We start from the raw sequence: 16,193 nt of genomic DNA, 5'->3' as shown, positions 1-16,193 counted from the left end.
AGGAGCGTAGGCTTTTACAGGTGGCCGGGATAAGGTGGAGCGCACAGGCGATTGATCCCGAGACTTTGGCAGTGGAGGTTCAGCTTTTGTTCTGTCTGAGAAATAAATGTTTTCTTCAGTGCACACACCTTTCTGTGGTGGATTGTTGGCAGTGCTCCATTTTGGTGGTTCCACCTCTGGCTGCAGGGAAACTTCTGGCAGGACCCTGGAAGAGAAGAGAGGGAGGTGGGAGTGAGGGAGGAGGAAGACAACAAATCTCAGTTACGTTTGGCGAGGGGGACCAGCGGCTAATAGACGATTATTGATGAGAGGATGAGACTAAAATATTGAATATTCACCTTATTCTGTTTGAGGGAAGCTCTCTCTTTGGCGGTAAACTGCTTTGTGACTGATTGAAATTAACCACTCTATTAAGTTTAGCTATTAGCTACTTGATTGTGATGCTCACTGTGAGATTCAAACATGCTGTATAACACATGCACACTACGCAAAACTTTGAAAGACTTTGATTTGAGTCTTAGGGAATTATTCTACGATATGATTGTTGCTGCAACGAGTGTCCTATATTTAATCAACACTTCAGCCACATATAGGAGAGAACATGTTCAGTTTTATTTTATTAGTCAACAAAATTAAAGCACAGATTCTGTACACAGTCAAAAACAGAAAATCAGACAAAATAAAAAGAAATTTCCAAATGAGACAAAGCACAAAATGAAAATCAAATTTAAACAACTCAAAGAGCAAAGGTTAGGTAGTTTAACATTAAAAATAAAAATATATATGATTAACTAAGTTTAACAACCAGAGAGCCACAGAGTCTGCTCAGTTTCCGGTCCGTGAGATCTTGTTGGGTTTCAGGTAGGTGTGGGGGTTTCATGTGTACCTGTATCTGCTGAGAGAGTCCTGACTGTATGTGGTGCTACGCCTCTGAGGAGGCTCAGAGAAGCCATCCGACTCGGAGTCAGAATCTGAGGAGAAAGAAAAGCGTTTATAGATTAATTTTATTAATATAAACAGTAAACAACATATTTACTTCTGATTAATCTGCAGCATTTCCATTGTGTGTTTACGTTCCCGAGATGCCTCAAATCTCCACAATTCAAAATCCATTATCTTTAATGCTCATGTGTGGAATAACAACTGTTTTCAGATACTACAGTTTCTTTATTACCCAACATTATTTATGATTATTGCATCTGTCGTCTCTCCTTTCTTGGAAAATGTTTTGATCTCAATGAGACGATTGAATGAAGAGTTATACATAATGTTTTCCACCTTTATGCTTTGATCTACTCACTTATAAATAATGCTTTCAAAAATAATTACATGAATATTATTTTTTAGCCATCATTTCCTTCTATATTTTAAGTGTCATCCCTCAGCCTCTGCAGTGTTACATGCATTCATACGTGCACTGCTGGATGCTGCTCGTGCACTCTTTTACTCTTACTTACTTTATCTCTTCTACATTCATTCACTTACAAGCCATCTTATGTTTTCATGTGCATCTTTCATATTCTGCTCTGGCCTTAGCTTCATCTCACTGCTGACACGTGGTCATAAGCAAACATTTAAAGATAAAGTAAATATTTCCAAGGAGGTGTGAGACAAAGTCCGGGACGTGTACATCACAAGGAGACTGGATTGTTTGCGTGTTTTTGTGCAGACCTGGAGGCGGGCCTCTCACAGGTGAGTTGACCCTCCTTGGTGGATCTTGGCGAACAACGATGGGGGAAGATACCCGGCCTGCGTAACGATCAGGCAGAACTCTGCAGAGACAAGAAAGGGTTGGGGGCATGAATGAATAATTGTTTACCAAAATAACTGATGATGCTGGTGCAAATTATGGCTTCTGTTTTTGAATATTTCTGTGCAAGTGATCTTTGTGCTTTTGTTGTTTATTCCTGGAACTGGATAAAGAAATGTCCGTACTTGTATCTACTGTCCAGACGAGGGCCATCTCTGCGTGGGGGTGGGGAACCTTCGGGGTCAGAGTCTGACTCCGACACCGGCCTGCGAGGGCGTGAGGAAGTGGAGGAGGCGGAGACGGGTGCAGTCCAGTTGTGAGCAACAGGAGAGGATTTGGGGTTGGGGAGGGTGGAGACTCCTGACAGAGATCTGCTCAAAGAGTAAAAGCAAAAATAATGTCTCATACAGACATTAACTGCATTTAATATGTAGTAACATATGTATATATACTTTAATAAAATAAACCTAGGTCATTTTAATGATATCATCCGTGTGAACTGACTTGTATTTGTTGTTTTGGTCCAGGCTGTCCCTGTCCCTCTCTCTCCTGACTGGAGGAGGAGGAGGAGGAGATGCACTGTGGTCGGACTCAGATTCAGACGGAGCTGAATAAACAATAATCAACAGTTAGAAAACTAATTATAGGACTTGTAAATATTTTTTTTCCAAGAAAACCAGCAAATCAGTGCTGGTTTGAGTACAAGCATCTGCAAAAAAAAAAAAAAAAAAGTAAAATAAAATAAAGTAATTCTCTGCAGGACTGACCTCGGCGAGGAGCGTAGGCTTTTACAGGTGGCCGGGATAAGGTGGAGCGCACAGGCGATTGATCCCGAGACTTTGGCAGTGGAGGTTCAGCTTTTGTTCTGTGTGAGAAATAAAAGATTTCTTCAGTGCTTTTAGATCAAATCCAATAAAGGATTTACGCTTTTTGTGCATTACATCGGTGGACTTAATTTTTACTAGGCGGAGTGACAGGGTAAAGTCTGTACCTGCGTGTCCGCCTCTCCTTGGCGCTTGGACGTGTCCTGTGGGCTGGAACGTCCTCATCAATGTCTGAAATTTCTGATGGGAGACAGAAACAGAAAATGTATTAACTTTTCAAGTTATACAGGGGGTGTTTGCAAGATTGAATTAATTAATCTGAGCCTGTAGCCCAAAAAAGTTCTACATTTAAAGGGATTTGACTGTAGCAAGCATGAGGGACATTACAGGATTAGACCGACTTTACAGGACTTTGATTTCACCCATGAAATAAGTAGAAGCTGCTTCACCGTTTTGATTTCTCCACCTTTTCCCCTGTGTTTGATTCCCTTACCATCCAGCTCTGAGCTGCTGTCTTTGCGACGTTCATCATTGCTGTTCTGGGGGCTGTCCTCCACCTCTGGGATGCTGACCAGGAATCTACGGTCATCCCTGAGGACCGTCATGGTCAGTTTGCCTCTACTCTTCTCCACCAGGTGCTTGGTCTCCAGCAGGGATAGGTTCTCTGTTGTCATGCCATTGATCTGCTCACAGATACAAATTTGATTAAGACAAACTGAAGATTAATAATGAAATCTTCCAGTCCTGTAGAATAGTTGTAGCTTAAAAATACTCCAAGACAAGTGAAATATTACCTTGAGAATGAGGTCGCCCTCCTGCAGGGTGCCTTCCCTTGCAGCTAGGCCAGTTTCTGTCATGTGCTTGATAAAGATCTGACTGCCCAGTTTCAGTCCATACTCTGCAGAAAAATAAAGCCAGAAATACTGAAATAAGCACTTTAAAAAAGATGAGCTGAGCAGATTATTTTTGTCTAAAAAGCTTCGCTTCTTCACAAACAAAAAAAGTTTCCCTTCGCTCTCATTCCTGAAATCTTACCATCTGTGGTTTTCTTTTTAATCAAAGTAGTTCTGATGGGTTTTTCTGAAACATTTTTGAGCGGCAGCCTCTTGTACCCCGATGAAATCAACGGCGCGGCGTTTGCAAGCCCGTTGCGTTCGGGCGTGGGGCTTCGGCGTGTGTAACGGTTGTTGGTGCGATAACGGTCATCAGCACGATAGCGGTCATCGTCACCGTAGCGGCTGGAGTCCATGTTGTCACTCCCATCAGAGTGGCGTCGTTGCCGTCTCGGAGGGTCCGCATCCAGCAAGTTGGAGTGCGAGGCTGCCCGAGTGGGTCTGGTGGATGAGGTTGCTGGGATCTGGATCTTACGAGGACGTTTCACTGTCTGGGAAAGACGCAGAACACGCCCATCAGAAAGAAACCCAAGATTGGAAGCCACTTGGCACAAATTAAATAAGGCTCGGTGCACACTTACTATGTTTGCAGTCTTGCCGCAAGACTTCAGGGTCTGAATGGTGTAGTTAGAATGGACGTTGTCCATAGGTTCGCCATTGACCATGACAATTTGGTCTTTGGTGCTGCAGAAGTACAAGTATACACAGGCAGCCAGGTGTTCATTCAACAGTCAAATCTTAAAGAGGTCTCTACACACATTAAAAGCAAAAGGCCTCCAACTTACAACAGTCGTCCCATGGCTGGTCCATTTGGCAGCACATCTGACACCAGAATTGACGTGTCCCCATCGGGCTGCGGCTTGTCCCTGCCTCCTGATATTGCAAAACCAAATCCTAGTTTGGAATCCTGCCATTTAGAAAGAACAAGAAAAAAAAAAAATGAGACCGAGAGAAAATGATGGACAGTAAAGAGTGCAGGGAAGTAGGTGGGTGGATGAGCATGAGTGGGAGATACAGTAGAGAGATAGGAGGAGGAAAGAACACATTCCAGTGTCGCCAACAATGAGGCAGGACAGCGAAGAGCTGGCTGGTGCCGTGGGGTGCAGCAGGGTGTGTCACTGAATTCCTGACGGAGCCTGTGCTGTGAAACTAAGAGGACTTGAACACAGTCCCTCAGAAACCACAACGAAACACACTTTCCACATGTGTATTTGTTTAGCCACACACTAGAATCTCCATGTTAAACTTAATTTAGCCTACTCATTATTTCATGTTGATTAAACAACTGGAAAAGTAAAACACGCTAGCAGTTTCACCATAACACCTCACATATATATCTCAATTATTCAATTAAAAAACAACAACAAACAAACCAAAAAAAAATAAAAAAAATCACTTACTTTGTTTAGTGTTATTGTATGTTGCTCCCATATTGTTATCTCCTCCATGCCTGGTTTCTGGGGGGGAAAAAATACAATAAGAAAAATAATATTTTTTTATAGCAATTGACAATAATAAATCATGATTAATTAACTCATAATCAACATATAGTCCAGGTCCTTACAGAGAGGACAGCTGAGCCTGAGTGGAAGACAGAATGTGCCAATACGTGAACCTGATCTCAACATGCTCTCACCTGTCGCAATCCTGCCTGACCAGTATGGAGGAGGGGCTACCTGGTATGTGTGTGCATGTTTTTAACCACCTTTACGCCACAGACTACAACCAACAACTGGAAAAATTTTAATATATATATATAAGAATCGAGCAAAATGCAATGGGATCCTTTAACACAGTCCATGCTGACATTATCAAGTTACAATATTTAGCTTATTGTTTCAAATAAGAGCTTTCCATCCTGGCATCTGAGATAAAGAACAAGTAGACATGGCTGTTTGGCCGAGTACCTGGGGATGAACGAAACTGTAGAGCAACTGGTGACAAGGAACTATTAGATTCTTCTGGGGGGGATTTATATCAGTGAAAAAAAGACGACCTTTGACTTACAGGAACATGGCAACATGCCCAATGTGATTTGCATTTTTTTTTTTTTTTTTTAAAAACAAGCCAACACTGCAGCCTGGCCGTGGACTATATTTCATACACCGAGGAAGACGCTTGCTAAGCTACAGCCAGAACGAGTAAAGCCTGATACTCAAGTCAGACACACAGTGGTGTAGTGTTGCTTAGACTTGGAGTTTGTTTAAACACTGAACAGGGCACACGACAAGTACAAGGCCCTGATGCACATTAGTGCTTAAAGTACAGCAACATCAGCCGAGCACCCAACGTCCAGTCACACCCAAACACATAACCTAATTAAACAACCTCAATTTGCTGACTCTGACTGTTTAGTTTTTCAAATTAGGTTACACAAAAAAAAAACAACAACAACAACAACTACAAAAATAAAATCTCACAAATGATCACCAGGAAAACCTTAAACTCGCAGGTGTACAATGTCTAACCTGGGAACAGCAGGCCTCTTGTTTGACTTGGTTAATCATAAACTGGAGAAGGTAAAAAAAATAAATACAAGTACTGACATTAGTATTCAAACAAAAGCTGGTCATGACTTTTTCTGATTTGATGATAAGGTAGACTGAAACAGCAGCTGAAGTAGTTACGTTTTTTTTTTTTCCTTTTTTAAAAATCTGCAGTAGATTTGTTGCATTTATAGATTCAAAGCTGCAAGCGACACAGAAAGGTCACTTAAGTGTGCCAGTTTTCAAACAAAGCAACTTTTTTGAGGAGTCCGTGAATAGGCTTGATGAGTAGTTGGAGTATATGCCTTTATGGAAATCACATCAGCAACAAAGTATACAAAACAACTCAATGTAGAAGGACACCGAGCTGCCGGGAAGGTCTACGCTCACAGAGCTCATTTACAGCTCACTGACTTTACAACCAGTTAAAATTTAACTTTGGATGTAGGTCATGATGTCGGAGCAATGAGATGCATGTGAAACTGCAGATAAAGATCGCATCGTTATAGATCAGAGAGAGATGAGATGTAAATATGAGCATTGTCCATATTCCAAAAGAAAATTGATTATTTACAAAAACAAACGACAGCCGACAGTGATTTGTTATCTGCTAATAAAACGCCTGATCCAAGACTGCCAAGCCTGCAGCTGCACTCCTTTAGGACACTCCTCCATCTTCAGGTCATCATTTTTCCAGCTTCAAACAACATTAATCTAAGGGAGCTGATGCACATCACTGACTAGCGTCCTTACATTTCTGTAAATCTTTAACAGTTATGCTTTTTTCCCACACTAAAGGGAAGCATAACTAAGTCCATAAACGCTCCGTTTATTTTCATCTGCACTTACCATGTGATCTTTGAACCTGACTTCCATTTCCTACTGGGATTTCTACCCTGAACAAAACACCTGCTGCCTCCAGCGCTCAGCAAACAGCCAGCTCTTTATATCCCATATGGAGCCGGCAACAGAAAAACAATCACAGATCCAGTAATCTCAGGTTACTTCGCCCGCCAGTGAGCTCTGCATGGATGGTGGTTGAAACTAGATCCTCGTGCTGAAATTGGTTGTAATATGACCAGCTGGGGTGTTTCTCTCACACCAGGCAGAGAGACTGAAAGACCTCACCTGGAAAGCGCTCCTCCCCTTTGAGTCTTTGCCCACTCTAAGAGTCATTCTCTAGTGTCCTTAAATAAACATGGCTTTTAAGGTGGATCTACCCTTTTAAACCCACCAGAACTGTGGAAAACTGGGAAGCACCTTAAATATGTCAGGTAGGGGAATCACTCCCTTGCGTTTTTGTATAGCTTTGAACATTCAGGCTAAGAACTAGAAAGCTCAAAGTTTTTTCATTTCAAGGCAGAAAAATATCATTTAGCTCTAAATAACAGACAGTCACTGATTGGTCGGGAGTTTTTAAGGGTGTGTTCACATGACTGTTAATGTTATTACACATACAGTAATTGAAATCAGTCTATTATTTCATCTAAAATATCAATTATGGTTAAATAAATTAGACTGAAATTAAGAAAGCGTTTGTTTGTTTTCACAAACCACTTCTCGGGGCAGTAAAAAAAAAAAAGTTGTCAATGGAAAATTGTATTTAGTAGTCAGTATAATCTTTTAGTGATATAAGTTTGCATATGGTAGATAGCTGCATGTAGTTATTTGTATTAGGAGAATTTCAACCATGTACTTAGAGGCATATATCAATTGTGTAGTGAGTGTTTTTTCTAGCAAAGGCTTGGTTCACCCCCACATCCTGGGAGCGTGGGAGAGGTCGTACCTTGTTTTATTGTTTTAACGTAGCTATGTCTGTTTTAGTCTAAGTGCTTTAACTGCTGGACTTCCTCACCGTGCCATCTAGGGTGGGGGAGACTACCCTCTTTATGACCAAGGATGTACCTTTTGTTCTTTCATGTATATGACCCTTTGATCAACACACACACACACACACACACACACACACACACACACACACACACACATACGCTCAATGGAGTATAAATAAAGACCAGGGCAGTTCTCTCACTGGAGTCTCTTAGAGTGGAGGCTGCCCTTGCTAGCAAGAAGTTCTGTGTTTTCTCTTCTCTGAGTCTTTACTGAAGAAGTGTTTTAGAACATTTTCCCTAACAAAAGTAATTCCTCCATGTGGGAAAAACCTTGTTTCAGTAGAATTTTGCAATTCAAATCTCTGCATATTTTATGCAAACTTTTAGACATGCCTCCTTCAACACGTCATATCTCTGGATCCATGAACAAACAATCTTCCCATTCTCTTTTCACAAATTATTTTAGACGCTGGTGGACGACTGAGACTAAAATATATTAATACTACTGTAAGGTTTAGGCTTAGTTTCAATATCAAAAGAGCTTAAGAGGTTTAAACTAATTATAAGAAAAGGTCTAAATACAAACAGTTAAAGGGGGAAAAAATATGTCTCTAAAAGCTACTTGTGGTCAGACGTTCCAATTAAGACACAAAATTGTAAATGTGTGTTACAAAAAGGGCTCGTCCTCATAAATAAAAATAAACAATGACATGACAAGTCTGTTCTGTCAGTTATGGCTCTATCACAGCAACTTTCACAGGGTTGTATGGGAAGAATCATAGATTCGTATGATATGATGGTGGCTATCTACATTTCTAACCGTCTCCATGTTAATCCGTCCACAATAAAACAGGAAGAAATTTAAGGAGGTCCCTTAGGAGTACGCTTCCTGAGAAGATCATACCAAGAGCATGGCGCGTACTTCTGAAAGAGGCGAAAGAGAGCGCAACGATAAAAGCACATCAGAACCAATCTTCAGTTTGTCCACTACAAGAAAAGCCCTAATAAAGAGCAGCTTTTTTCCCCTCCAAACTGTGAAGCATAACAGAAGGAGCCTCAGGGTTCAGGCCTTCTTTTTATACCTTCGGGTGTGGGCTCGGTGAAGGAGCAAAAAAACAAAACAAAACTGTGTCACAAGGAAATCAGTGACAGAGGGATTAAAAATAGAAGAGAAACGATGCTTTAATGTTCAGAATCTTTGACCTTACTGAGATCACCAAACGAGGCCCGTTCCATAAATATATCCCAGATTCTTTGATGTGAAAATTAATTCCTTCTTACACCGAACTGTGGAAAAAGCCTGCTATGGAGCACACGTAGATAAACAAAGGTTTTACAAGTCACTCACGTACTTTTTGCCAAGTTGAACTGTCACTGAGTCAGTGTGTTCAATAAAGAATACATTTTCCACAACTTTGACACATTTGATGAACAAGACATGAAGAACTTCTGCTGATTTTAAACACTTCACAAACCTTTTCTTTAACTGTAAAACAAAACCTTTCAACTAACTGTTCAACATAAATAAAGAAATAAAAATAAAATTCTGTGGGTTCAAATTGAGCATGATATTTAAGAGAGCGCTGGAAGAGTGTGTTGGGGGGAAGTAACCTGTGAAGTTCTCTTAAAGCTGAAGTTAATGTAAAGCTGCTTGGTTACTGTAATAGAAAAAGGAACTACAAATAAAATAACTACTATCCATTCACTTACAGGCACCACCAGCAGTGGCGGAGGCTCCGGAGGCACAGAGCCCAAGTGCTTCAGCCGTTTGAGTCGCTCGGTCAACTTCATAATGATAACAGTGCTGACCCACTCATTCACAGACACCAAAGATCTCCAGCTGTCTGCAAATCTGTTAATAATCCTGTGTCTGTGTCTCAGTCACACATGGTCACTGATGCAGGTCTGCAAGCCTCTTCACGACAAACATTAATTTGCCATAAAAAGAAAACTAAGAAAAACAGAAGTTAAAAATTAAAAATAAATAAAAGTAGCAACTGTCATCCCTCTGCTTCCAATGGAGAAGTCATGTGAAGATCGCTCCATAGGTCCGTCTGCCCAATAGTTTCCTTCGTGACAGGCTCATAAAGTCAAACAGGTCCACTTGCTCCCGCTGTCAGCGGTATGTGCGCGTCTTACTTTCCCACAAGGCAGGAGCAGATCCCAGGCTACCGGCTGAGTTTCTGTCTGCTCGGTGCCATGGTTACATTGGAGGAATGAGAGCACTGGCCTGTTAATAATTGACGGGGTGTTTGCAGCACTATGGATCTTCCAGCTTCGTGTAAGTGTCCTGATGTGCCTACACAGGCCGTTTCTCGGGATCAGGAAATGGCAACAGAGAGCCTGATGTTATCTCTGTTCCATGGTTAACATTTACATATGCCCCACAGCATGGGCGTGTTGTAGCCTTTTTTCCCCTTTTTTTTAGTGTTCAGTGTGACATGTACCCAAATCATTGAGGAGGAAGGGGGACAAAGAGGAGGTGAAGCTACTAGAAAACACTATCCAACAGCTTATTACTTCCTAAATCCCTCATCCACAGATCAGTGTCTGTATTATAAAACTTGAGAAACAAAACAGATGTTAGATGCCAACTTGGGTTCAGCCAGGTGGAATAGCCGGCATGAGGTCAGCGAGAGCACCAGGTGTGAATTATTAATTGATCTTAATAAACAGACTTCTACGGTTGCTAAAAAACAAACAAACAGGTAGCAAAGGTGAAACCATTCATAGTAGGTGAATATTCACTCATTCACGCTGAGGACTGCAGTGTGCTCGGCAGCAGGATATTCTATTTGTTTTGCTTTCATAGAGAGGCCACTCCTGTTGGCTATTCAATATGCAAACTACTGACTATCGACTCCAGGTCACCTTGTTGTGCTTGAGTTTCACTATGAATGCAGAGGCCTAACTAAAATTCATAACTAAAATTCTTCAACGGTGCATCATCGAAACAAACTAACAAACACCAACCGACGGAGGCAAGAAGGCTCCAGAACACGAGTTCGTTGGGGAATGTGGAAAAGCAAAGCCTCCTAGTGTAAAATATAGAGCTTTGCAGAACAAATACTCCAGAGGTTTACACAATCAGCAAAGAGGCTGTAATTACACAGGCCAGGGCTTTGTGGCTTCCACACTCAGTGGACTTACTTGTGTTGTCTTGTGTGTAGTACTGCAAACACACACTTTACAGCTATCCCAGCGCCATAACATGAGTTATACCACACATGCTCAGCCCCTTGTGCATGAGGATGCAAATGGTCACTCGTGTATGGTGGATGGTTGCTCCATCACAGCAAAAACTATTGAGGTCATGATTATTTAACGAAAACATCCATTGAAGTGCTTCAGCAAGTTTCCTCGAACCAAGCTCAAGGCGAATAAGCGGTTTAGAAAAAGAGAGAGAAGAAGAGGCCTGTGCTGCTTGATTTTTATCATGGAAGCCAAAATTGGAAAGAAAAAAGGAAGTTCCCTCAGTTTTCCCGTTAAAGACGGAAAAATGTGAAATGTGAGCAATGCTGGTGGCATCACTGGAATTATATGCACGACTGCTAAAGTTCTGCACTGCTGGACGGCGGTGGAGATGACAATATGGGATGTTGCATAATACCTCGCACGTTAAGTGAGATATGCTACAAGAGGCGTTTTCTCTTTAACCTTCAAGTCGAGACTGAGAGGCGTCACTTATGACCCCAGCTATATTTAAATATAGAGTCATTTAGAACTGGAATTATATAATATGGCATCTTTAAAAAAATAATTAGGATTTAAACATGTTGATTTTAGTGATATTTGCTAGCAATTAGATTCAAGATTCAAAGACTCACAGATTTCTTTGTACATGTCATCCTGACAAAGAGAAAGACAGTTTCTCTCTCACCTTAACATAAAAAATGTCTAAGAAATATAAAAAGAAAATGTATATAAAAAATTAAACCTATGTACATCAGTGGCAGCAGTGCAAGATGCAAGTTATTCCAACTCATTGTAAAAGTTAAAAATGCCAGATATTTCAGAGCTAGATATTTTAACCCCTTTTACACAAAACACACTTTATATATTACACATATACAAATAAAATGCTACTTTATGTTTTAACCAGAAGCAAAACAAAACCTGACTGTTCAATTAAGTTTCTATTATAAAGTGTCACAGCAGTCACTTCAAGATGCTTTATATTGTGAGGTAAAGATCAGACAACAACCTATAAGCAAGCACTTGATCACAGCGGGAAGGAAAAATTCATCTTTAACATGAAGAAAACTCCTGAGAGAGAAAGGGGAGGGGAAAAAGGAGAAGACGAGAGGCGAGGACAAACAGCCTATGGGAGAGAAGACAAAGGTAACAACATGCAGTAGCTGCATATAAACACATGGGCAAGTGAGAGGTGAGTGGAGAAGAAATGTAGCCTAAGGAGCATGACCAAGGCATGGTTCAGGGTCAGCTCATGATAAAGGTTCTCAAAAAGCAACATTTACAAAAGTAGAGAAAGTATCCGTCTCCCGAATCCAAACTGGAGACTTGCCTGAAAGCTAAAGGCTCCGCCTCCAATTCTAATTTTGGAAATTCTAGGAATGCCAAGCAAGTCAGCATTGTGAGAGTAAACTGGAGAGGTTCTGATACTATTACGATATTCTCATCATTCAGTACTTTTATTTTTTAAATAAGGAGGATTTTGAATTCAAACTCTAGATTTTATAGGCAGCCGGAGAAGAGAAACCAAGAAACTGAGATATATGACCTCTAGTTCAATTCTTTGTTGGATATTGTAATATCTTTATAATAATTATAATAATAATAATAATAATAATTGTTGTTAAAGTTACACACCTTATCTGGTATCCAACCTTTAGTTTTTATTTGCATTTTTTTTCTGTCGTAAGAAAGAAAAAAGTTTTGGTTTGTAAGAAATGTCATGTTTCTTGTACACACAAGTTTAGAAAATGGGTAATAGATAACGTCTGACAAACTCAAGCAGTACCACAAAGTACCCCAGTATTTTTCAAAGAGCTGGGAGCCAGACACATTTACAGCCATCCTTGGAGTGAGCACCTCTTTGATGAAGAGTGAAACCCTGTTTGAATGATGACTGCCAAAAAGTTAACACTACAGCAGTGAAAACACTACAGCAAACACCATCACATCTGGAGAGACTGAGACTTCTTTACTATAAGAAACTCCACATATCTGATATATCTGGGATAATGTACCAGCACTTTCTCAATGGGAAAAACGAATACGCAGTGTGTTCCTTACATTTGTATATTCAGCCCTGATGCAGCTCTTTTAATGCTGCATCAGGGATGTTGCGGCCATTGTTGTCAGATGCCTGTGGGTGTTTCTCTGTTCAAAAATAGTGTGATCATAAATGAGCACACTCTGCTATTTTAGCTGATAAAATCTGCATTACTTGAGGGTTAATATATCTAAGTGTACACGTCCACATTCTGGGAAATGGACGCCACACATGTATTTATTTTACTGGAATAAAATCAGCAGAACTAAGCTACAGCTGCGATGACAGAAACCTTAAAACCTGGATTAACTTTTAAAAATCCAGAAAGGACGGGCCACAATCTTAAAAGCACCTCATGCGCAGTACGGAACTTACGAGAACAGCAGTCATAAGCGACTGTGTCAGTCCCAAATCAAACAATGAGTGTGTAAATATGCAGAGTGAGGAGAGGAGGACGCAGCAGGTTGGGAATGCAGTCGAAACTAGTGTGAAACTCCAGTTCCGGACAGGTAGAAACTTGTGTGTTGCCGAACCAGTAAGGTGAGGAATAAGAAAGTGGAGTTTACAGCTGACAGTCAGCATCCCAGCAACACAGACAAGCACACAAATCAAGGCAAGCACGTTAAACTGTGGGGGAACTCCAACAAAAACACACAAAATGACTAAGAAGAAAACCACAGCTGTCACACAGGCCTGTGAGGACTGCAGTCAAGCAGCGACAAAGCTTTCAGGCCTGTAAACATCCGACTAACTTCACCTAAACTGAGAAAAACCACAGAAAAAAAACTTTTTTGATTCAGAGTTATGTCACACACGATCCTTCAGCTTCACCTTTCACTCCACAGGCTAAGCTGAGATGGTTTGATTACCTGTGCAGGAGGAAGGAAACACCGACAGAAACGACGCTAACTCACCTGTAAACGTGCTCTTCGTAGCTTCAAGGCTTCTTCCTTCACTCTCAGACCGCTTTCGTCCAAATAAACAGTAGTCCTCGTTAAGGTCTCACCTACCCGCCTTGGCTGTAACGCTACTTCTAAAAGTTTCTCCTACAAATCTTCCTGAAAACAGGTGTAAGCAGGAGGCGTGGCGTTAACTGTTCAACGTACAGGTGAAAAACGTCATCACGTCGGGGGCAGCGTCTGTCAGGAAGTGAAACCTCCCTGTTTGCTTTGGGCGTGTGCTTTACGCAATTATGTTAGTCACCGTCTTAATCTCGGTTTAAATTTTTTCGGGTGCAGGAAATCAAATTTTAAAAAAAAAAAATTGATCTGAAGTTTAAAGTTGATCTGAGAAAACCAATAAAATGTATTTTATGGGCACCAGTTTACTTCCTGAAACTGTATTTCCCCTGGAGCTTCTTAAAGGGGGAAGTTCATATTGAATGCGTTGGCGTGGAAATCACTGCATGGACTTGAATAATAAAGCCGAACTGTGTTCAGATAAACAACAGGCAGTCAGCAGGTACAATCTGGTTCACCGCAAGGGTGTGTGCCGAGCACCTCATTGTCTGCACTAACATGTGACTGTTCTGATACTGTCAGTACTAATGACATCATAAAGTTTTCCAAAGATACCGCAGATGTAAGCTCACTGAAAAGAGATGGAGCAGCTGACACCCAGGTGTGGCCCTAGACACCGATAATACCAAGAAAGCTGACTTCAGGAGGTCTGGTTCCAAGTGACCATCTGGGGCTCTCAGGTGGAGCTGGTGGCTTTCTCCATCCCAGCCGTGAACATATGGACACAGGCCCAGCTGGGAGCGTTCCTACTTCCTTACAGGGGGAAAGGCCTGAACTGAGAAGAGAAGGTCATCGGTGCCTCGCTGCTACATCTTCAGCTGAACCACGAGTTTAAAGGACTCCACTCACCGCTCTCATGGCTTCTTCGGTCTGGGCAGAGATGCAAAAGTATCAATGAAGGACTACTCGACTGTGAAACCTGAGAAGTCCTGTTTTGTGTAGTTTTTTTCAAACACTTATTTCCTTTTAGTGTATCTTCTTTAGTTAGGTTTAAAAAGTACTCAAGTATTTTGAACCCTGTATGGCAAAGATGTTTCAAAACTTGCAACTGTCTATATGAGGTTTATAGTGTGACGTCTATGTGCTGCATTGGATCAGTGTTATTGTTATGTTAGGATTCCTGGGGTAATTTGGGGATATTTAATGATAGATTAGTGTGGAAGTGTCTGGCAATTATATGTATTTGCTTTATAAATTTTTTGATGTTTGGGCCCCTGCTCATAAGCTCCAGTTAGCCATCTTTTATGTAATCACCTGTATTTGACCGCATTTGTGATTTTTGTGTTTATAGTATTAACACTGCTGACTGGTGGATGTGCGAAACGCGATTTTGTTTTTACACGAAGCATAAATTTGACAAAAGATTCTGAATCTTTATGTGTCATTCAAATTTACTTTTGGTTTCGAGTCTTTCTTTTGAGTTCCATCGAGTTTCAGTTGCTTTCCAGGGTGTGATTGCTCGTTTCAGTTTAGTTTTTCTTCTTTAGAAATTTTCTATTTCAGTTGTTTCTCGTTACAATATCGACCTTTGTCAGGGGACGCATTGGAAGAGTCCAGAAGGTGCTGCTTTTTAAAATGCGATCAATGTTTTTATGAAAGCTGTGTAGGAATAAATAATTAAAAACAAATACAAAATGCTGCTCGTTTTGAAAGTTTGATCACACACACTGAATGACTGAAACTAAACTGCCCACTGTTGGGCTGAGTTTGCAGGATACTGTGATGATCAAGCGTTTCCTTCAATTCTTTCAGAGCAAGATTTCAATAATACACTTTCCCCAGTTGTAGTTTAGTCTATTATTGCAACCTTGGCCTGCACATTTTAAGACCAGCCCTCCCCGTGGCAACAAATGTGTTTTATTAGAAGGTGCTTAAAGTAGACAGTGTGCTCTATTTCTCCCCAGAAAGAAATACCAGGTGTGTTTACACAGAGGCTCTGTTATCTGGTGTGTTGTGATTCATTTATCCGATTATTCTCGTGTTTGATGATACCGCTGCACACCACTGGCAGAAAATATCATATTAATATTTAGTGAAAAGTGGGGGCCGGGGGTCCCCTGCTGAACACAAACATTTGCAGAGTTAATCTGCTCCCTTTTTTTAAAATGGGGAGCAATGCCGCGCAAAAACTGTACAACAAGCCCGCGGGCGAC

The 16,193-nt window shown here is 41.0% G+C and overlaps 1 protein-coding gene across 4 annotated transcripts in view; it reads right to left on the bottom strand.

The window, feature by feature from the left end:
* The window catches only part of tjp3 (tight junction protein 3), a 21,985-nt gene extending 7,738 nt beyond the window's left edge, over positions 1–14,247 (bottom strand). Inside the window, exons 1-14 of one of the 4 annotated variants that reach the window (XM_014333103.2) lie at positions 13,936–14,247; positions 4,868–4,924; positions 4,253–4,374; positions 4,049–4,151; positions 3,610–3,958; positions 3,369–3,472; positions 3,068–3,257; positions 2,742–2,814; positions 2,518–2,615; positions 2,255–2,357; positions 1,936–2,121; positions 1,672–1,772; positions 887–971; positions 129–205 (exon numbers count right to left, since the gene is read on the bottom strand). In XM_014333103.2, coding sequence (XP_014188589.1) covers positions 129–205; positions 887–971; positions 1,672–1,772; positions 1,936–2,121; positions 2,255–2,357; positions 2,518–2,615; positions 2,742–2,814; positions 3,068–3,257; positions 3,369–3,472; positions 3,610–3,958; positions 4,049–4,151; positions 4,253–4,374; positions 4,868–4,915 — 1,639 coding nt within the window. In that variant the 5' untranslated portion in view covers positions 4,916–4,924; positions 13,936–14,247. Of the gene's footprint in view, positions 1–128; positions 206–886; positions 972–1,671; positions 1,773–1,935; positions 2,122–2,254; positions 2,358–2,517; positions 2,616–2,741; positions 2,815–3,067; positions 3,258–3,368; positions 3,473–3,609; positions 3,959–4,048; positions 4,152–4,252; positions 4,375–4,867; positions 4,925–5,031; positions 5,669–6,802; positions 7,520–9,495; positions 12,602–13,935 lie in introns of those variants that run through there. The other 3 variants (XM_014333101.2, XM_014333102.2, XM_014333104.2) reach the window with 3 other exon arrangements.
* Positions 14,248–16,193: the final 1,946 nt, after the last annotated feature.

Source organism: Haplochromis burtoni, unplaced genomic scaffold, assembly GCF_018398535.1.
Source record: "Haplochromis burtoni strain Fernald_Lab_line unplaced genomic scaffold, NCSU_Asbu1 Contig_42, whole genome shotgun sequence".
In the NCBI taxonomy this organism is placed as follows: Eukaryota; Metazoa; Chordata; class Actinopteri; order Cichliformes; family Cichlidae; genus Haplochromis; species Haplochromis burtoni.
This window is presented reverse-complemented; position numbering and strand designations above follow the sequence as displayed.